The sequence below is a fragment of the Heloderma suspectum genome, chromosome 15 (assembly GCF_057233095.1).
Source record: "Heloderma suspectum isolate Gila_16-S chromosome 15, 16-S_ref, whole genome shotgun sequence".
Classification (NCBI taxonomy): domain Eukaryota; kingdom Metazoa; phylum Chordata; class Lepidosauria; order Squamata; family Helodermatidae; genus Heloderma; species Heloderma suspectum.
In genome coordinates, this window is record NC_139472.1 from 21,579,046 (window position 1) to 21,597,060 (window position 18,015).

General features: G+C 50.8%; 1 protein-coding gene and 1 non-coding gene across 8 annotated transcripts in view; one reads left to right on the top strand and one right to left on the bottom strand.

Moving 5' to 3' along the window:
* The window catches only part of KCNAB2 (potassium voltage-gated channel subfamily A regulatory beta subunit 2), a 134,710-nt gene that overhangs the window by 88,402 nt on the left and 28,293 nt on the right, over positions 1-18,015 (top strand). For all 7 annotated transcript variants that reach the window (XM_084822085.1, XM_084822089.1, XM_084822087.1 and 4 more), the window contains 4 exons: positions 13,979-14,022; positions 14,926-14,963; positions 15,904-15,983; positions 17,324-17,368. In XM_084822085.1, coding sequence (XP_084678211.1) covers positions 13,979-14,022; positions 14,926-14,963; positions 15,904-15,983; positions 17,324-17,368 — 207 coding nt within the window. The remainder of the gene's footprint in view (positions 1-13,978; positions 14,023-14,925; positions 14,964-15,903; positions 15,984-17,323; positions 17,369-18,015) is intronic.
* Positions 5,302-5,373, bottom strand: TRNAA-CGC (transfer RNA alanine (anticodon CGC)). Its single transcript has one exon. It is a non-coding gene; the product is annotated as a tRNA-Ala (tRNA).

The window sequence follows — 18,015 nt, forward strand, 5'->3', positions numbered from 1 at the left end:
GGAGGGGTGGCAGGAGGGGGGAGAGGGGAGGGTGGAAGGAGGAGAGAGAGAGAGAGAGAGAGAGGAGGGGTGGCAGGAGAAGAGAGAGAAAGTTGGGGTGGCAGGAGAAGAGAGAGAAAGGAGAGGTGGCAGGAGGAGAGAGAAAGAGAGAGGAGGGTGGTACGAGGAGAGAGAAAGAGAGAGGAGGGTGGCAGGAGGAGAGAGAAAGAGGAGGGTTGGTAGGAGGAGAGAGAGAGGAGAGGAGAGAGGAGGGGTGGTAGGAGGAGAGAAGAGAGGAGGTGAGGGGTGGTAGGAGAGAGAGAGGAGATGTGGCAGGAGAAAGAGAGAGAGGAGGGGTGGCAGCAGGAGGAGGAGAGAGAGAGAAGGCCATGCCACACTTTTAGCTCTGGCCACATTACCCCTGAGTTACCCTCAAAAGAGAAAGGGTTCCCTGCCCCTTGGTTCCCTGTGGCGGTGTCTGGGAATCTGAAGGCAGAATTTAGTTCAGGTTAATTGTCTGAGAGATAGATGAATGTGAAATGAAATGTGAACATGTGAACACAGCCTCATAGTGAACAAGAAAAATGATCTACTAGGGAATGTTGCACCTCTGGTTCTCTGGACCAAACCCAGTTCAATTTGTGCTGCCTCCCAAACGCCACTAGGTGGCAATCTCCTCCTTGTGGAGAAGCGCGTGGCACGATTTAGTTCACCCCGGACCTGCGGTGCCCTGTGGGCCGTCTCTCCGCCGTGTGGGAGCAGGTGAGTTCCCATGCGGCAGCAAGAACAGTTCAGTGCCCCGGCCACATGGGTTTCAGAATTTAAAATAATGAGAACAATAAGAATGGAATGCAGAAAAGGGAGTAATGCTTAGTGTGAACTATGAGTAGAACTGTGCATGGAGGTTAACCAATGAGTGCATCACAGACCCTGGCACCGCAACTCTACGCACGCTCACTGAGCGAGACTCATTTTTAAGGATAAATGCGCTGGATTGTGCTGCACTTTGAGCATTTTCACAACATTTCACGAGAGGGATCTGCACCTGACAAAGCAAAAGCAGAAGTTCTTTACATCTGCACGTTCTGCTTCTTTCTGACACTTTGACGCTCCTCCAAATGATTTCTCTTCTAACTAACTAGGATTCATTGACTCAGTGTGAATTAGTTATTTATTTATCAAAAAATATTTATACATACCGCCCTTCATTACCAAGCTGTGTACAGAAATCATTAAAACAACAATTTAAATAAAATACAAACTCACAGTAAAAACAGAAATTCTGCTAAGCTCAGTATTAAAATCACCAAATTCCTGGGTAAACAAATGAGTTTTTTTAACAGGCGCCAAAACACCGTCAGGGTTGGTGCCTGTTGCTCTGCAGCGGGGAGAGAACTCCCAAGGTGGGGTGCCATGACAAAAAAGGCCCTTTCCCTGGTTGCCACCAGATGTTCCTGTGCAGGCGACGGGACAACCAAGAGGCGCTCAGCCATAGATCTCAATAAATGGGCAGCTTGATATGAGAGATGGTGCACCGTCTGGTAGTTTAGGGCCTTGTATATAAACAACATCACCTTGAACCCGGTAACTTGGTGGCAGCCAGTGCAGTTTTCTGTCCAAGGTGTAACATGCTCTCAGCAGGCTGCCTCACTCAGCAACCTAATCGCCGAGTTCTACATTTGCTGCAGCTTCCAGACCAGTCTCAAGGGAAGCCCCAGACAGAGTGCATTGCAGTAATCCATTCTTGAGTTTACTGATGCGTGGATCACAGTGGCCAGACCATCTGGCCAGACCTATCTGGGAACAGCCATAGCTAGCCCACTAGCCACAGCCAGTAAATTGTCTCTCTCATCTGCTTTGGTTTGCACCTCCAGCTAGAAATTTGGAAATTCACAGGAGAAGTCGTCTCGGGAAGTGGTATTGTAAAGACTCGGGGTGCAACGAAGAAGCAGGCCCCGTCTAAGCAGGCTCCGTAATTCCCTGGACCGCTGCAACGCTGTTACAAAGATGCAGGAAGGCCCGAAACCATTTCACAGAGTTTGGGGTATCCGCAGCTCCTAGCCTGTGAATGGAGCCAGACAGAACCAGGGACCCGGTCTTGAGATCAGTCACTGCAATTCCCTGCAGTCACTGCAATTCCCTGCCCTGCCTCAGCCAGACGTCTCCCGTTGCGTTCATTGTGGCTCACGCAACAGCCTCCTGAAACAGGAAGGGCACCGTGCAGCTGCCTGGGTTATGAAAGATCTACGATAAGCAGCGGCGCTTCATGGACGATGCTTTTCTCTTCCACAAGCCTAGATTACAGATGTTGCCTAGCATGTCCTGCCATTATTAATTGGGGGAGGGGGCAGGGTATGTGGGGGGAGGGGGAAATAAGCTGCTTTCCCCCCATTTTCCACTGCCTTGCTGAGAGAGGGCAGATGAGCGCCTTGGGATGCGGAGCATCTTATCAGGCCTGTGCGCGTTCGTGCCTTCTGGGAATTGGGTAGATTTTTGTGAACAGTTTGGTACTCCGCCCCTTGCAAGGGTCTAGTCCTCATGAAAGGGGAGAACGGCCTGAACACATTTCGGGGGAATTTTGTAGGAGCCAGTGTGAGGTTCAGCTGGACTTTGAGTGGTTGTGTGTATAGGAGGGTGCATACAATCCCGCACTTGTGAGGGGGTGGGGCCATTGCGCCTCATGACCCCCCTCCGACACACTTATTTATTTTTATTATTAAATGTATTAATTATTAACTTACCTCCTTCCTCCAATTTCTGTAGCCTTCCTGCTTTCAGTTCTGCGCCACAGCAGTGCAGACCCTGCACCCATCTGGCACAACATCAGAGTAAACAACCAACACCAAAACTAAGCCTAACTTAATTTGATTCTCCCCCTGTTTATCCTCACTTCCGTCTCCCTCTTCTCCCTTTGCTGGCATTCCTGTGTCAGATTTTAGACTGTAGGGTCCTTGTGGCAGGAATCTGTCCACTTTATTTTTACTCATGCATCGCGGACATTGACGGTGCTATATTATTAGCAGTTGTAATAGCAACAAAAAGAAAAACAGTAAGAATTTGAAGAAGTACAATTGCATTTCACACCCTCTGATTTGTTCTGGTTCTGATTCTTTCCCCAGAAGATCATTTCTTCCACACCCACCCACCCATGCCACAGCCTTCTCTACCCCCCTTCCTGACAACAGCATCCTTAACAAGGCCAGGAACCCCAAATGCCAGGCTCTTGCTGTGATGCTAAGATTTTGAAAGGTTGTCATTTCCACCCTTGTGCTTCAGGAAGCCACCACCCTTTACACACATCCCCGTGTTTTCCACCTGCGGCTTTTGTGCAAGAAACCCGAGAGCGAAAACACCCTGCTGGGCCAGCGGATCGACTTGGAGGACAACAGCAGCTGGCATTCCATGAATATTGCATGGCCTTCCCTGGCCTGGTGCAGAGGGACCATGAATATTTCAAGGGGCTCTGTTTATTAGTTTGGACGGATCGAAGGATGTTTAGAATAGTGTTGGATTACAGGCACCTAATAAAGGCTGATCCATTATTAATCCCTCTTGGGGCTAACAAAACCAGGCGGGGAACTAGGCATCCGCAGGCATACCCATAGCAGCAAAGGTGGATAGAGAGGCTAGCCATGTTGCGCCCAAAATAAAGGGGATGTAAACAACGTTTACTGTCGTGGGCAGAAGGGGGAACCAAGCAGCCTGAGTCCAGAGAGGAGATCAGTTGAGGGAGGAGGGCAACGTGTTAGGGTACTGGACCTCCCAAACCACAAGTTTCCTCTCCCATTCCAGGTGTTGACAATACTGAACCAGATGGACCAATACATTTGATTCAGTATCAGTCAGCTTCTTACATTCCTACTAATGGCTCATCTTGGGTGTAAGAGTGAAGTGTGTTTGCAATTTTAGTTCAGGAAAAATGTATGTGTGTCTCTGCTATAGAAACCTGTGAAATGCTGGTTCAAAAGCTTAGTCTAAAACACACACACACACACACACCTCTAAATGAAACCTAAGGAGATGCAGAATTCTGCAGGCAACAGCAGAGCAATTGCGGGCTCCTAGGATCCACTCACGAAGTGAGGGTGCCTCTCAATCCCAGAAAGAAAGATGGATTTAATCAGTGTGCAACTCTGCCTGGGGGTGGGGGAGTTGGGTAAAAAACATAAAGCAAGAAAAGCAATCCTGAGAAAAGATTAGTCGGAGATTAAAAGAGTATTATTGTAAAGTCTCCCACAAATGAAAAACAAACCCAGATGTAGGAGGCGGCCAGGGTGATGGGAAGCCATCTCCCGCTGACGAATGTGGTGGGCCCAATCTACCACCACCATCCCCGGCTTGTAGGCATGGTGTTGAGAGAGCTCACAGGCCTGCATGTGGGCTCCCAGGAAAACAAACGGCTATACCAAAGAGTTGTCATTGTCTTGTTCCCAAGAGCATCGAACAAGAAGGCAGCTGATGTGGGACAGAGGTGTGTGTGTGTTTTTAAAAACTTGGTTCATAGGTTTAGAATCGTTAGATGGCGTTGGTGAAGGTTTGAATCCAGCAAGACGCTAGCCCCAGAGAGGGGCCAGGGAGGGGATCACCTTTCTCTTCTCCCCGCCTTAAACTGCAACGCCCCACACTTCTTTTGAGGGGCTGTGCATAATCAGGTGTGTGGTCTTGCAGAAGTTGCTGGACTGTGACCACCATCATCCCTCACAGTTAGCTATACTGGCTAGAACCGATGGGACTTGCAGTCCAACAGCATCTGGAGGGCCACAAGTCCTCCCCCCCCCCCCCGCCGCCACCACCTTTGGTGCTCCTGTGACATCTAGCAGGGAATTTTATGTGTGGCAGAACCGTTTGCAGATCCAGGACCCACAGGTATTTTCGTAATACTTCACCCCTGGGGCTTGTCCGCGGAGTCCTTTGCGCATTCAGCAGAGAGTCCCCAGTTTCTCGCGCATGCAACCGGGGTCTGAGTGACTGCGGTCTTCCCCAAAGCGCCAGCTGATGTAGAGCGAGGAACGTTGCAGCAGGCTCCAGGAGGAACCCCAAGCAGGGGGTTCCTTGACTTTGCCGCTCTCAGTTCAGTGCTGACCCAGAAGGGCGCCGGGGGTAATGCAGGGATGTGGGCGGCCAAAAGGCCATTGTGGATGGCGGAGCTCCACCGAGCCCTGGCCACACATCTGCCCGTCTTCCAACGGCTGGAACATAAAAACATAGGCAGCTGCCTTACTCTGAGTCAGACCGTTGCATCCGCTAGCCCAGTGTGGTCAACACTGATTGGTGGCAGCCGCCCTTCCAGGGTCTCAGGCAGGATTCCTTCCCAGCCCTACCTGGAAATGCCGGGGATCGAACCCGGGACCTTCTGCATGCGAAGCAGGGGCTCTACCACTGAGCTACAGTCCCTCCCAATCGTCCTTCACTGTCACAAGGACTGGAAACTTGCATTCTTTTTTAAAGTGAAAGCTGCTGGCCAAACTATGTATTACATAAAGCTCTTTATTATTTTATTAGCAAAAGCAGCCCTTGGGCAGTGGGGGAGGGGGGAGGAATTTCAGAGGGAAAACAGTACAGGAAGAAAAGGGTTAAACCCCTTTCTCCCTGCACCATGGTCCTGATCCAGATGTGTGTGTGGGGGGGGTCTTTTTGAGAAAGTTGCCATTGCAAGCCAGGTGGTGTAGTGGTTTGAGTGCTGGACTGGGATTTGGGAGACCTGGATTCTAGTTTCCCCAAATCAGCCATGAAGCTCCTTGGGTGACTTTGGGGCAGTCTCCGACTTTCTTCCCAACCTACCTCACAGGGTTGTTGTGAGGCTCAAATGGAGGTGGGAGGACCATGTAAGCCCCGTTGGGCTCCTTGCCAGGGGAAAAAGGCAGATCTACATGTAATGGGAACTGGAAGCAGCTCTCTGGGGTTTCCCAGCCCAAGATGACGGGGATTGAACCTAGGTCCTTCCGCACACAAAGCAGGGAGGGGCTCTTCCACTGAGCTACAGACCTCTCCCCACAGCCGCCATGTTCCAAAAGAGTTCTGGGCACACCTTGGAAATTCAGGATGCTCACCTGTTCCACTTTCTTTAAGACACGGGGTGATTTTCCTGGACTGCCGATCCATGGCCCCATGTCAGGATGAGCGATTGGGCGGAGGGGAGCCCTGCTGCGCTCAGAACTGGACTCAGAAAATGCAGCTATTCCACTCCAGTTGGGCTCGGTTGATTCTGAGCCCAATTCTGACCCTGTTTGCACCCCTCAAACAATCTCACCCTCCCCTCTGAGCATCTGTCAGTAACTTAAAATCCAGGCAGGAGAAGGAACTCACCTCATGTTGGAGACAACACGGCGTGCTGCTGAAATGCATCTTTCCAAGGCGGGCAGCAAAGACAACATCACCGGTCAGGACCCCGGATCAGGCATGCCCCCCACTCTCATCAAAGGGATTCTGTTCATTGCCCCTTTGGCGTTTCCAGTTTCCTATTCCCCGCCCCATCACATTCTCTCGGATGTCTCTCTTTCATCCTCTTCTCCTGTCTGTTTCTGGCTGATGGAAGAGGAGGAGGAGGAGAAACAGTTGCCAAATGTCAGACAGAGAACACACTTCTGTTCCCACCCTTACTTGGGCTCAATGGATCCTCACTGTTCAGACGCACTGTATCTTTGAATACCACATCCTGGGGACATCCTGAAGGGCTGGTTCATTGCCTTCTTCCTCTTCTGATGGGCTTCCCAGAAGCCTCTAGCCAGGCAATGTTGGAAACAGAATTCTGGCCGAGACAATTTTTTTTTAGGGTCTGATCTAGAAAGGGCCCTTTCAGTGTTCTTTGAAAAGCTGTGCGCATGTTTTGGCAGCTTCACCCTTCCTGCATACACAGGTGAAGACAGAGCATCCTGGGAGCATTGGAGAGTTGTACCACAGTTGCCGCGAACCATCAGTGACTTAGAAAACATGAATCCCAGCCAGCGTTCCCTGTTTGGAAGATGCTGATGTAACGGAGCTCTCGGTTCCCGTGACTCGAAGGCGGGGAGAGAGGTTGCCCAGTTACTCAAATACCTCCCCTTCTTCCCCCCCCCCCACGCCCTCTGGCCACCTCCAGTGATCCCTTCTCCGAGGTGAATTGCAGCGCCAGAATAAACGCTCCGTGGCAGCTCTCGTGCCGAGGGGGCCGAGCGCGGGAGCCGCTCGCAGGAGCAACTTGGCGTGTGTTAATCCATTCCTGCGTGGGCGTCAGGCGCAGCAAGCGAAGGCTGCCATTTAGAGCAGACCGCCTGACGCACGGGGACTCATCTTGCGAACCCGCCGTCTCCCCCCCGCAGCACACGCCGTTGCCTTTCGCTGGAACGTATCTCCCCCAAGATACGTTCCTTTCAGGGCCAAAACCTCTCTAGAATGCCAGAAGACTTGGTGATGCTGCCCCCAGCAGGGGCAACCTGCAGCCGCTTGAGGCATATCCAGGGTGAGCCAAAGAACCAGGCGTGGTCTTTCGGTGACAAAAAAATGAAAAGAAGATCAGGTTAGTAGCTCTTTGGTGACGCTGGGGGAGTACATCCTTTGCGGGGAGAAGGTCCTGGGCCCAGTATCATGGAACAGGTCTGGCAAGCCTCCTGTTTAGAGTACGATTCCTTTACATCATTTTTAGCCCGCTCCTCGGCCAAAAAGCCTCCTGCAGCTGACATAGGATCAGTAAAACAACATGGTCCCTCCCGCAGGCTTGCAGTCTAAAACAGACACTGCACACAAGGAAAAAGGGACAGGGAGGGAAGAGGTAGAACAAAACTGCCATCCGTGGCCCTGTGGGGAAGGAGAAGGAGCGAGGGACCAGGCAAGGGAACATCGGGGCCTGCCCCAGTTGGACTGCCCCTCCTTTGGGAGATGAGAGGGGGGAACAGGGCCATCCCACCAGCCCTGCTGACAGTCTGCCTAATTCTTTTTTCTCCCCTCCCCATCGCCTTTTCCTTGTGTCTCGTGTCTTTTTTAGATTGTACGCCTGCGGGCAGGGACTGTCTTCTTTGTTCATTGATCGTAAGCCGCTCCGGGAGCCTTTTTTGGCCGAGGAGCGGGATAAAAATACAATTTTAAAAAAAAACCTAGCCATCTTCCAGCAGGGCTGGTGGAATGGGCCCGCTTCCCCCCTCATCTCCCTCTCTCCAGCCCGCAGTTGTGGGGGAAGGAGCCTTCCTGGGGTGGTCTCTCAGCAGGGCGTCTGGAGACCCTGGAGATCTGCCACCAATCAGAGTAGACAGCACTGAGCTCGATGGACCAACGAGGCAGCTTCTTTTAAGACCAGTGCCACTAATCCGACTGCCACGTCTGGAGGAGCGGGGGGGCCGAGCCAGGCCTTCCTCTGCATTCCTTTTATAGTGTGCCGAATCCATCCATGCAAATGGCCCAGCATCGTACAACTTCTGGGGGCAGGAGGAGGTGCTGGGGCTGCGCTCTGGAATGCTCCTGTGCTGGATGGAACCCCGTCATACAGGAAATGGGCATTTCAGGAGGGAAAGGTTCTGCCTTGCCTGTTCCTTGATGCAGTGGAGGCTGGCGGGTCTAATGCCAGTGGGGCAGTGAATCTGCTCCGGGCTTCGGTCAGAACCAGTCAGAACTCTAATGGAGCTATCCAAGGTGCTCTGCACCTTGGTTCTGACTGAAACCTGGAACGGATTCACCGCCCCATGACATCGGAGCAGCCAGCCTCCACTGACAACAGGGGTTCCTCTCCCCGCCTCGTCCCCAAGGCCCCAGTAGCCTCTGGGGGGCGGACGTGGGGAGAGGAGGGGCCCTCAGAGGGAGGCCAGACCTCCCCAGGCCAGATTAGGCCTGCAGGCCGGCGTTCCCCATCAAGGCCTTGAACAGCACAGGAGCATCGCCTTGCTGTGGTCAGCGCCGAACGAGGCGGCATTTGCGTCATGCCTCCATGTCTTTTCCCTGCCACAAGATGGAGGTGAGGCTGACACAGGAGGCAAGTGGGAAACGCAGTTCTGTGCACAGGGATCTCTGTTGAGCAGGAGCATTCAGACATGCGACACACACAAGTGCACGCTGAACCGGCACGGTCCAGGAAGGACCAGATCACTTGCATCTTCTCCTTTGCAAAAACTGCCCTCGCACACCAAATATGCATCTACAGATCACTCCACTGGGTTTCCTTCTATGCTTGGAACTGTTACATTTTTTGCTTCTGAGCCTAACACATCACTCAGTTTGGGTTTTCCCCTGAGAGTAATGGAATATTCAAGGTGTCTTTCTTTCTTTCTTTCTTTCTTTCTTTCTTTCTTTCTTTCTTTCTAACCAATAATGTTTGAAGGCTGCCCAGCATAACCCCAGGGGAGAATGGGATCGCCCTTGCTTTTACAGCACTCGCCATCTACATTTAGTTTCTCCTCATGGTTTTCCAGGCCATGGGGAGGGGGGTGGAGGTGAAGGAGCAGACGGAGAGTAGCCCTCGTGGCGGCGGGCGGGGGGAGGATGTAGATGCTTTCACAGTCAGGCTGTAGCATTTCAGCACTCCGGCGCAGCCACGCAAAGCAAAGGCATGCCTGCCAAGGACTGTCTCTGAACAAAAGTCATGGCTCTGACATCATCCTCTTTGTGATGAACGATTTTCAAAGTTGGGATCTCCCAGTGTAGTTCACGGGCTGCTCGACAGACTTCTCCAAAACAGAGAAGTTCCAGCAGGATTGGAGGATCCGTAGCCGTGCCGGCTTCGTTGTTTCAGAAATCAGCACGTCATTTCTGGAGACGGAGCCAACTGGCAGCAGGATCTGAAAGGAAGGGAGGGAGACCCGCTCCCCACTTACAACCCCCCCGCCCCCGATCAAGGATGACTCTCCAGAGATTTGCTCCTCCTGAATCCATCGAAGTCTATGATGTTGCTCTTGAGTCCTGGGAGAGCTGTTGCAGGGAGCGCATCCTTCAAGGAGATGACAGTTGTGGATTGCAAGCTGGACTGAAACCCAGTGACAAAGGTCTGCCACCTGCAGAAGCATCCCAAACCCCCCCGGAGAAATTTTCCAAGTCGACAATCAACTAGACCCAGTCCAGACGAGGAGTCAGGGCAGCTGCAGCTCAGAGAGCCGGGTGACTGTTGCTTTTGTAAGGATGGGGTGATGGCTGTGGGGATTTATTTCTTGTTCCCCATTTTTGTTTTATTCTGGAAGAGGGTCCCTGTGGTTCCCGTCTAGAAAATCCAGGTGGGGCGTGGGGGAGAAAGGTATCTGTGGGGGCTTTCCTTCCCCCAGAGGAGACTGGGTGACGCACTGTTGGGCGGGGGGGTTGAACCACTAGGACCAGGGGGCTGTACCAGGAGAGAAGGCCAGCATGCAAGTTTCCTTTGTGTGTTCGGACCACAACATCAAGAGCCGAGGTGCCGAAGACAGGCTCAACCGGCAGAATGCCAGCAGCCCCAGCAGCCGAGGCCGTTTCCGCACCGTGGCCATGGTGGCCCGGAGCCTGGGACAGCTCTCCATGCATAACGCCCCCTCTGCCAGCGAAGCCAGCGTGAAGCAGCCTGGCATGAAATACAGGTATGGGGCAGGGAGAGCAAAGAACCCGGCGCTTTAGAGAGGTGTACTTGCGTTACATTCATCACTACGTTTATATCCTGCCTTTTGCCTCTTGCAAGGAGCCGAGTGGGGCTTACACGGTCTTCCTGCTGTCCATTTTATCGTCAAAACAATCCTGCGAGGTCGGTTAGGCTGAGAGTCAGCGACTGGCCCAAAGTCACTCAGTGAGCTCCACGGCCGAGTGTGGGGGACTAGAACCCAGATCTCTCAAGTCCCAGTCCAGCACTCTAACCACTATACCACACTGGCTTATTGTTGCAACTTTCTGCAAAGAGAGGCCCCCATCCTGATCCAGATCAGGACCACGGTGCAGGAAAGAAGGTGGTTCACCCTTTCCTTCCTATGCCGTTTTCCCTCTGAAACTCCCCTCCCCCCATGTGAAGCATCTATTTCAAATAGCACCTTCAGGGCCAAATAGCAGCTGGTGGGAGCCGGGGGGTGGGGGGGGGCATTTTCATTGGGAAATGTCATAGGTAGAGTTCAACCAGACACCTACCATGCCTTTGTCCCCATCCAGATTGCAACCCCCGGGGCTGCTTTTGCTAATAGAGAGCTTTGCATGCTTTAAATGCATAGTTTAGCCCACAGCTTTCACCTTTTAAACGAATGCAAGTGTCTAGTCCTTGTGACAATGAAGAACTATTGGGAGGGACTGTTGCTCAGTCGTTTAGCCCCTGCTTTGCATGCAGAAGGTCCTGGGTTCAGTCCCCAGCAGCATCTGCAGGTAGGGCTGGGAAAGAATCCTGCCTGAAACCTTGGAGAGACCCTGCTGCCATTCAGTGTCGATAGTACTGGGCTGGATGGAACGAGGATCTGACGCAGTTTCAGGCAGGATTCCTTCCTAGCCCTACCTGTAGTTGCCGGGGATTGAACCTGGGACCTTTTGTGTGCAAAGCAAGGGCTCTCTTGCTGGGCTCCGGCCCTTCCCTCAAAGTGAGGGAGAATAGGGAGGTGACTTACACCAAATCAGACTGCTGGGTATGATTCTTCCACCAATGCCCCCTACCAGTTTTGAAAGTGTGTGAGCTATGATGGGTGAAATCTTGAATCCAAAGCAAGGAGGGGTTTCCAGGGCTGGGGTGAGAGCTAGAGAGAACTCCATCCCTCCTCCCCAAGTCAAGGGCAAGCAGAATAAACGATGCAAACTGGGAAATATATTTTTGCAAATTGGTATACAGGTTGCAGAATTTCACTTTCCTTGGGGCAGAATTTGCCTTACCTTGACAGAGAACATTGCATTTATTTGTCTGTGTGGTTGGTCTCACTGCCACCGGCCGCACTCCCTCGGTACATCTCATTTTGCTTCTGGATTGGCAGCTGCAAAGCCTCCTGGTGGGACTCAGCAGAGGGGGGTGGATTTAGGCCGGCTGACCCTTAGCGCACAGCCTTGGTTAGGGCACACTCCAAGGGCTGCTTCCTACGCCCCATTTCGCAACGTGAGCGCTCAGTCAAGCCAGCAACGGCAGAGGTTTCCCAGCAAAAGGCAGATAGCACTCAACCCTGGCTGAGAGAGTTGATCACTCAACATGCATAGCCCCTAATGGTCCTACTGGTCCTCTGTGTGTGACAGCGGTGTTGGCTGAGCCATCTCTGTTCACCACGCGTCTTTTCAGCGTCACCGTGCTCACCTTTAGAATGTGTGTGTGTGTCTGCAAAAGCCAGAAAACCCCCAAAAGCTCGGGAGTTGGGACTCCCCGCTGGCCTGAAATTCAACACCTCTGACTTAGTGCCTAGGTAGCAGACTGAGCAGGTTGGCGCACAAGTCACCCATTCAGTCCTCTTCTTTGGCAATGTGCAAGCAGCCAGCCTTTGTCACTGTGAGAATGCACAGGAAGGGTGAGTGCCAGAGAAGGCAGAGGCCAGATTTCCCCTTCCCTGAACAAGAACTCTGACCCAAATTTCGAGGCTTTGGTTCAGACCATCTGGCAGCGCCGTCCATGACGGGGAACTTTCCGGACAGCTGAGATGCAAGCTCCCTTCCCTCATTCCAGCCAGCCCCAGGCAAAAGGCCTGGCCTCTTCCTGCAGAAAGTCAGGAAACGCCCCAAGGTGCCAGAGCATCAACAAGGACTTTTGTCCGTGGCTTGCCGAAAATGACAGGCGCAGTTGGACTCGGAGAAACTTCTGATGATTATCTGTATTTGTCTTGGCAATGGAAGGCGACTTTCACCAACCTGGGGCCCTCCGGATGAGTTGGACTGCAACTCCCATAGGCTGTGCTGGCTGGATGTGATGGGAGTTGTAGTCTGACACATCTGGAGGACAGCAGATTAAGGAAGCCTGATGTAAAATACATTAGAATTGGAGTTGCCATATTCATTTGGGCTCATTGTGCATCAGTTGTATTTATTATGGTTCTTACTTACGTATTACATTTCTTTACTGCCCAATAGCCAAAGGTCTCTGGGCAGCTCACAGAACATCTCACTGATGTTTTAGTTGTCCTATCGTGCTTTGGTATTTCGATAAAAATAGTTTTTAGCTCTTTTCCATTTTGTATGTTTTGAATCATGTTGTTGTGAGTCACCTCGTGTCTTTTTTAAGAGAAAGGCTTCTGATAAATTCTGCATCATCATATAATAATATAATCATCATCTGTGTGTCAGGGGGATGCATAGAGAACAGTAACCTCCTTAAGGAGCTAAACTAGGTGTGTGATGTCTGGAGTTCCGTGATTCCCCATGGACCTCCAAGGGACCCCATGTCCCAGTGGCACAGTTCCGAATCCATTGTTTGTTTGTTTCATTTATATACCACCCAATAGCCAAAGCTCTCTGGGTGTTTCACAACCATTATTATTATTATTATTATTATTATTATTATTATTATTATTGACGGTTGTGGGAGATCTGGGGAAGTATGCAGTGGCGTCATTCTGCAAACTCAAATAGCGCTAGCGGAGCTCTACCAAATCTTTCCATTGTGCAAGTGGTTGCACAACAGTTTGCAGAAGCGTAACGCTCAACCACTTGCACAACAGGTTGAACAAGTGTAAAAGTGTGACCGGTTGCACATTGGGTTGCACAAGCATAATGCACAACTGCAAGCGCAACCACGCTTGTGGGAACGTAACTTTAGTTGGATCCTCCTCTTGTGCATAGTTCGGAACCTGGTTTCCAGTAGCGCAACACCCTTTGCACTAGCAGAATGGCACAGTTGGAAACTGCCCAGTATCACGGTTGTCCTGACGTCACTTCTAGCTGCATCCCGTCTAGCTGCTGATCCATCTGGAGGTGGACTGTTCCCTGGATTGATTGTGCATGCTTACAAAAGCGCCACATGGCTTCTCGCTCCCTTTACCATGTGTGTGAGGGGGGGCGGATTGGGGGGGATGGTAAATGCTGATTGGAGCTGAAGTGACATCTGCTCCCTGGAAGCATTAGTGCAGAGATGCCAACGGCCAACGTCTATTTCTGACAGTTGCAGCTGCTGATTAAAAGGTGTTTGTGTGTTTTTCAGAAACCTTGGAAAGTCAGGGCTGCGAGTTTCCTGCCTTGGCTTAGGTGAGTAGAACTCTCCGGGTCTCCCTTTTGCTCCAACTTGCAGGGGTTCCCGGACGCAACCAGGTGGAGAAACAGCACATTCTTCTCCACACCACTCAGTGAAAGATGCAGCATAGTGTCACATTCAGAGCAGATCTGACTGCAGGGAGCATCCACAGTTCCCCATTGCTTTTCTGTCACCGGATCCATACCGCCACCGCTACGACCATGAGTTTGTTTAACCCAAGCATTTCTTCCTGCAAAAGCACCACTTGCTGGCTCATTGAGGAAAAAAAATCATGCACATTAAACCTGTTCAGTTAACTCTATTGCATTTGTAGTGAAGGGCAACAGACACACAGCTTGGTGTATTTGATGCCCGGTTAATGGCTGTGTCTTTGTGTCTGTTTGCCTTTATAACTGGGACGTCTGCCTCTCTCCTTTGATAATTTCTACAGCTATTGGGTTCTTTTTGTTGCTTTCAGTTGAACCTTGGTTAAAACGTGGTCAAGCCAACAGGGCTGGCTATAAACCTTTTGGGGGCGCTGCTTGTCTTTTGACTCGATTATGTGGAATTCACTGCTGGACAAATCCATGATCAGCACCGCATGCGTGTCAAGGGTTTCTAGAGATGGGGGTTAGACGTTAGAGGAGGCAGGTTGCATCCAGACTCAGTCATGCTTAGAGCAGACCCACTGAAAGCAAGGGGGTTTAAGTTAATCATGACTAAGTGGTCCCATTGATTTCAGTGGGTCTAGTCTAAGCATGACTAAGTCTGGCACCTTCTTCTGTTCGTTTCTGTAGGCTCAGTTCCATTCCATCTCTGTTGCTCCTTCTCCCCACTGTGCAGAGGTTTCATTCCCATGGCATGTGGGTGCATTTTCCGCTCATCCACTCGCCCTCCTGTATTTCTCTCTTTTGTAGGAACATGGGTGACCTTCGGAGGACAGATTACAGATGAGGTAAGAACTTGTCCCTTTCTTCCCTGTTTTGAGGTGCCGCTTTTAGGTGCCACCTTATGTGTGTCCACTCTCTGTCCCACCCCCACCCTCATCTCTGTCCCTGTTGTAAGGTAAGGTCTTCCTAAACCAGGGCTAGGAAACCTCTTTCAGCTCACGGGCCTAATTCAGTTTTGGAGACGCTCGCAGGGGCCACATTCCCATGGCGGCTGGAGCCAGACACAAATGGGGCAGGGCTGAAAATACAAACAAAATCAGCATGTTGTAGCTTAAAATCACCATATTGTAGCCAGACATGGCCCTTGGGCCTAAAGTTCTACACCCCTGCCCAAAACAGAGATGCCGCCAACATTCCACAGAGAGATGTGATGTCCCCAGGAGAAGCCTTTCTCCTTCTGGCATCCGTGACATAGGTGTCCTGGGCCCTGGGAAACTAGTTTTCTGCATCTAGAAAGCTACATCTTCCAGGATCTGTGACCCCTGGGACATTAACATTGTAGGCCAGCCTTACCCATCCTGGTGTCTTCCAGATGTGTTGGACTACAACTCCCATCTTTCCCTGAGAACCGATCAGATCCACACTTCCCAGACTAAAGTATAGAACAGGAATAAAGATGCCTCAAAAATGCATCAAAATACATTTTAAAAAGCATATTTTGAAAGAAAACATATTTAGACACCTGTATTTTGAGAGAGGAGGCATTTAAAAAGAAATATTTAAATGCAAATATAAACCTGAGTTTCCCTGTGGGCTGAAACGAAAAATCCACAGAAATGGAATAGATGGAACTCCTGGATGAATTCCAGCAAAAGCGACATGGAGCAGAAATAAACTGATTCACCCCTCTGGAGTCACCCTGCTGCCTCTTGGGGAGGTGGGGGCGGAGGCCTGATCCTGCCAGTCCTGCACACTCCCTGGGACACCACGGTGCCTCTCTTACAGATCGCGGAGCAGCTCATGACGCTGGCGTACGACAATGGCATCAACCTGTTTGACACGGCAGAAGTCTACGCTGCGGGGAAGTAAGTGAGTGCTGGCATTTCTGAACAGGGGACTGAGCTGCAGCATGCAGCACCTCCCATCTGTCACGCCCTTCCAAGCTCTGTCATTCTAACAACGACCCTGTATGCTAGGCCGGCCTGATTATTCCATATACAGCAGATGGGGAGGGGGCTGGAGATGAGATTGAGAGAGAGAGAGAGAGAGAGAGAGAGAGGCACCTCACGGGTTAGTGGCCATGTCAGCTTTGTTGCCCGCTTTGGAGAGCTGTTGCAAGTTGCCTCCAGCTATGACATTTTTGGCAGCCTGGACACCGCATTTGCTCACGGCGCGTCCTTGTTCGGCTGTGGCTAATTTGTCACTGAAGCCAGCAGTTCCCAGGTGATGGGCCTAAGAATGCTAGTGTCCCCCACAAAGGTTTCCCAGCAGGTCATGATGAATAAATTCAAGCCCTCAGATTGCTGACAGCCCCCATTCGTAGAAGAGGCTGCCCGTTGCAGCTCTGCATGATTTACCGCAGTGACCTTATTGAATGGATTTATAACCTGCTTTTCTGATTCCTTCTCCAAGACAGCCTCGTCTCCTTCCAGTCATCATTCCCTGCAATGCTCCCCCTCCCCCCCGCGGGGCGGTTAATTCTGAGCCTCTTACTGACCCAATCCATTTCCACCCAAGGTGGACCTTGGACATGTAAAAGACCTGCCCGTTTCCCCCCCTCTTGTGTGGCCATCTGATGTGTCACAGTGAGCAGCGTATTAAAGTCCTTTTCATGCAGACAATGCAGAGAATGGGGAATTCTCTCCAGGAACTCTTGAGCAAGGAACTCTTGAGCAAGGAACTCAGGAACTCTTGAACTCTTTTATGGGACAAAAAAAACAAACCCTGAAGATTCTTGCAGCTCAGTGTTCTACTCCAGGAATGTCCATATTGCATTCTGTGAGAAACATATTCATTGTTGTAGGGTTGCCTCCTTCCAATTAGGAGGCCTTCTTGGAACAGTCACTCATGCAGAGACACAAAGGGGAGCTCCTCTGAAGACAGGTAACTTCTGTTTGTTCACTTTTAGATCCCAAAACTTGTACTTCTAGAGTCACCTGCCTTCAGAGGAACTCCTCCCTATGTCTCTGCATGAGTTACTGTTCTAAGAAGGCCCCCTAATTTAAAGGAGGCAACCAATCCATTTCATTCAGCTATCATAAGTCTGATGGAACCCTGGCTTAAACCCTGAGCTACGGCTTGGAGTTGAGTACCACACACCAATCCACCACAACGGAATCCATTTCCACTGCACTCCCAGTGGCTTCCTTTCTACGTGATTCTAACGACCACGTTGTCTATCTGTCTCTCTTTCTGTATCTTATAGGGCTGAAGTTGTGTTGGGGAATATAATCAAGAAAAAAGGATGGAGGTAACTGTTTTCCCCTTGTACCAAATTCCACTTCTGTCCCTCCATCTGTGTATGGACTGATATCTGTGTGTGCTTTCATATTTTCTAGCCTGCCATGTTGCAAGAACTCATGAGGGCTAGAATCTTTAAACAAAATCCACACCATAATCAAAATGAGACTTCCGTTATTATCTTTTTAACTGTGTGTTAATGGATCTGGTTTTGTGTTATGTTTTAATTCAGATTTTGTTTTCGATGTGTATTTTATTATTGTTAGCCACCAGTTTTGGTAGGAAGGCGAGATATAAATTGAGCAAACAAATATATATACTCCAAATACCAGATCCTTATATTCTTGTCCACCGAAGTGAGCCTGTAGAAGGCCATGCCAAGTTTCTGGAAAATTTTTAAGTTTTGGCTGAATGGGATTTCCCAGTTATAAAGGGGCTACCAAGAATGGTAGACACAGAGTGCTGGACCAAACAGATGTGAGTCTGGAACAGTTGTTTGGAAACCTAGAATTCCACCAAACTGCGGTCAAATGGCCAGGGAGGGGTGATTTGCAACGGGGAGGTTCAGGGCCAGAGGGAGCTGCGTAGCTCACCACTTTTCCCCTACAGTCCTCTCCCAAGGCCCCTTTTCCCCCACGATGCTGTAAACACACATCT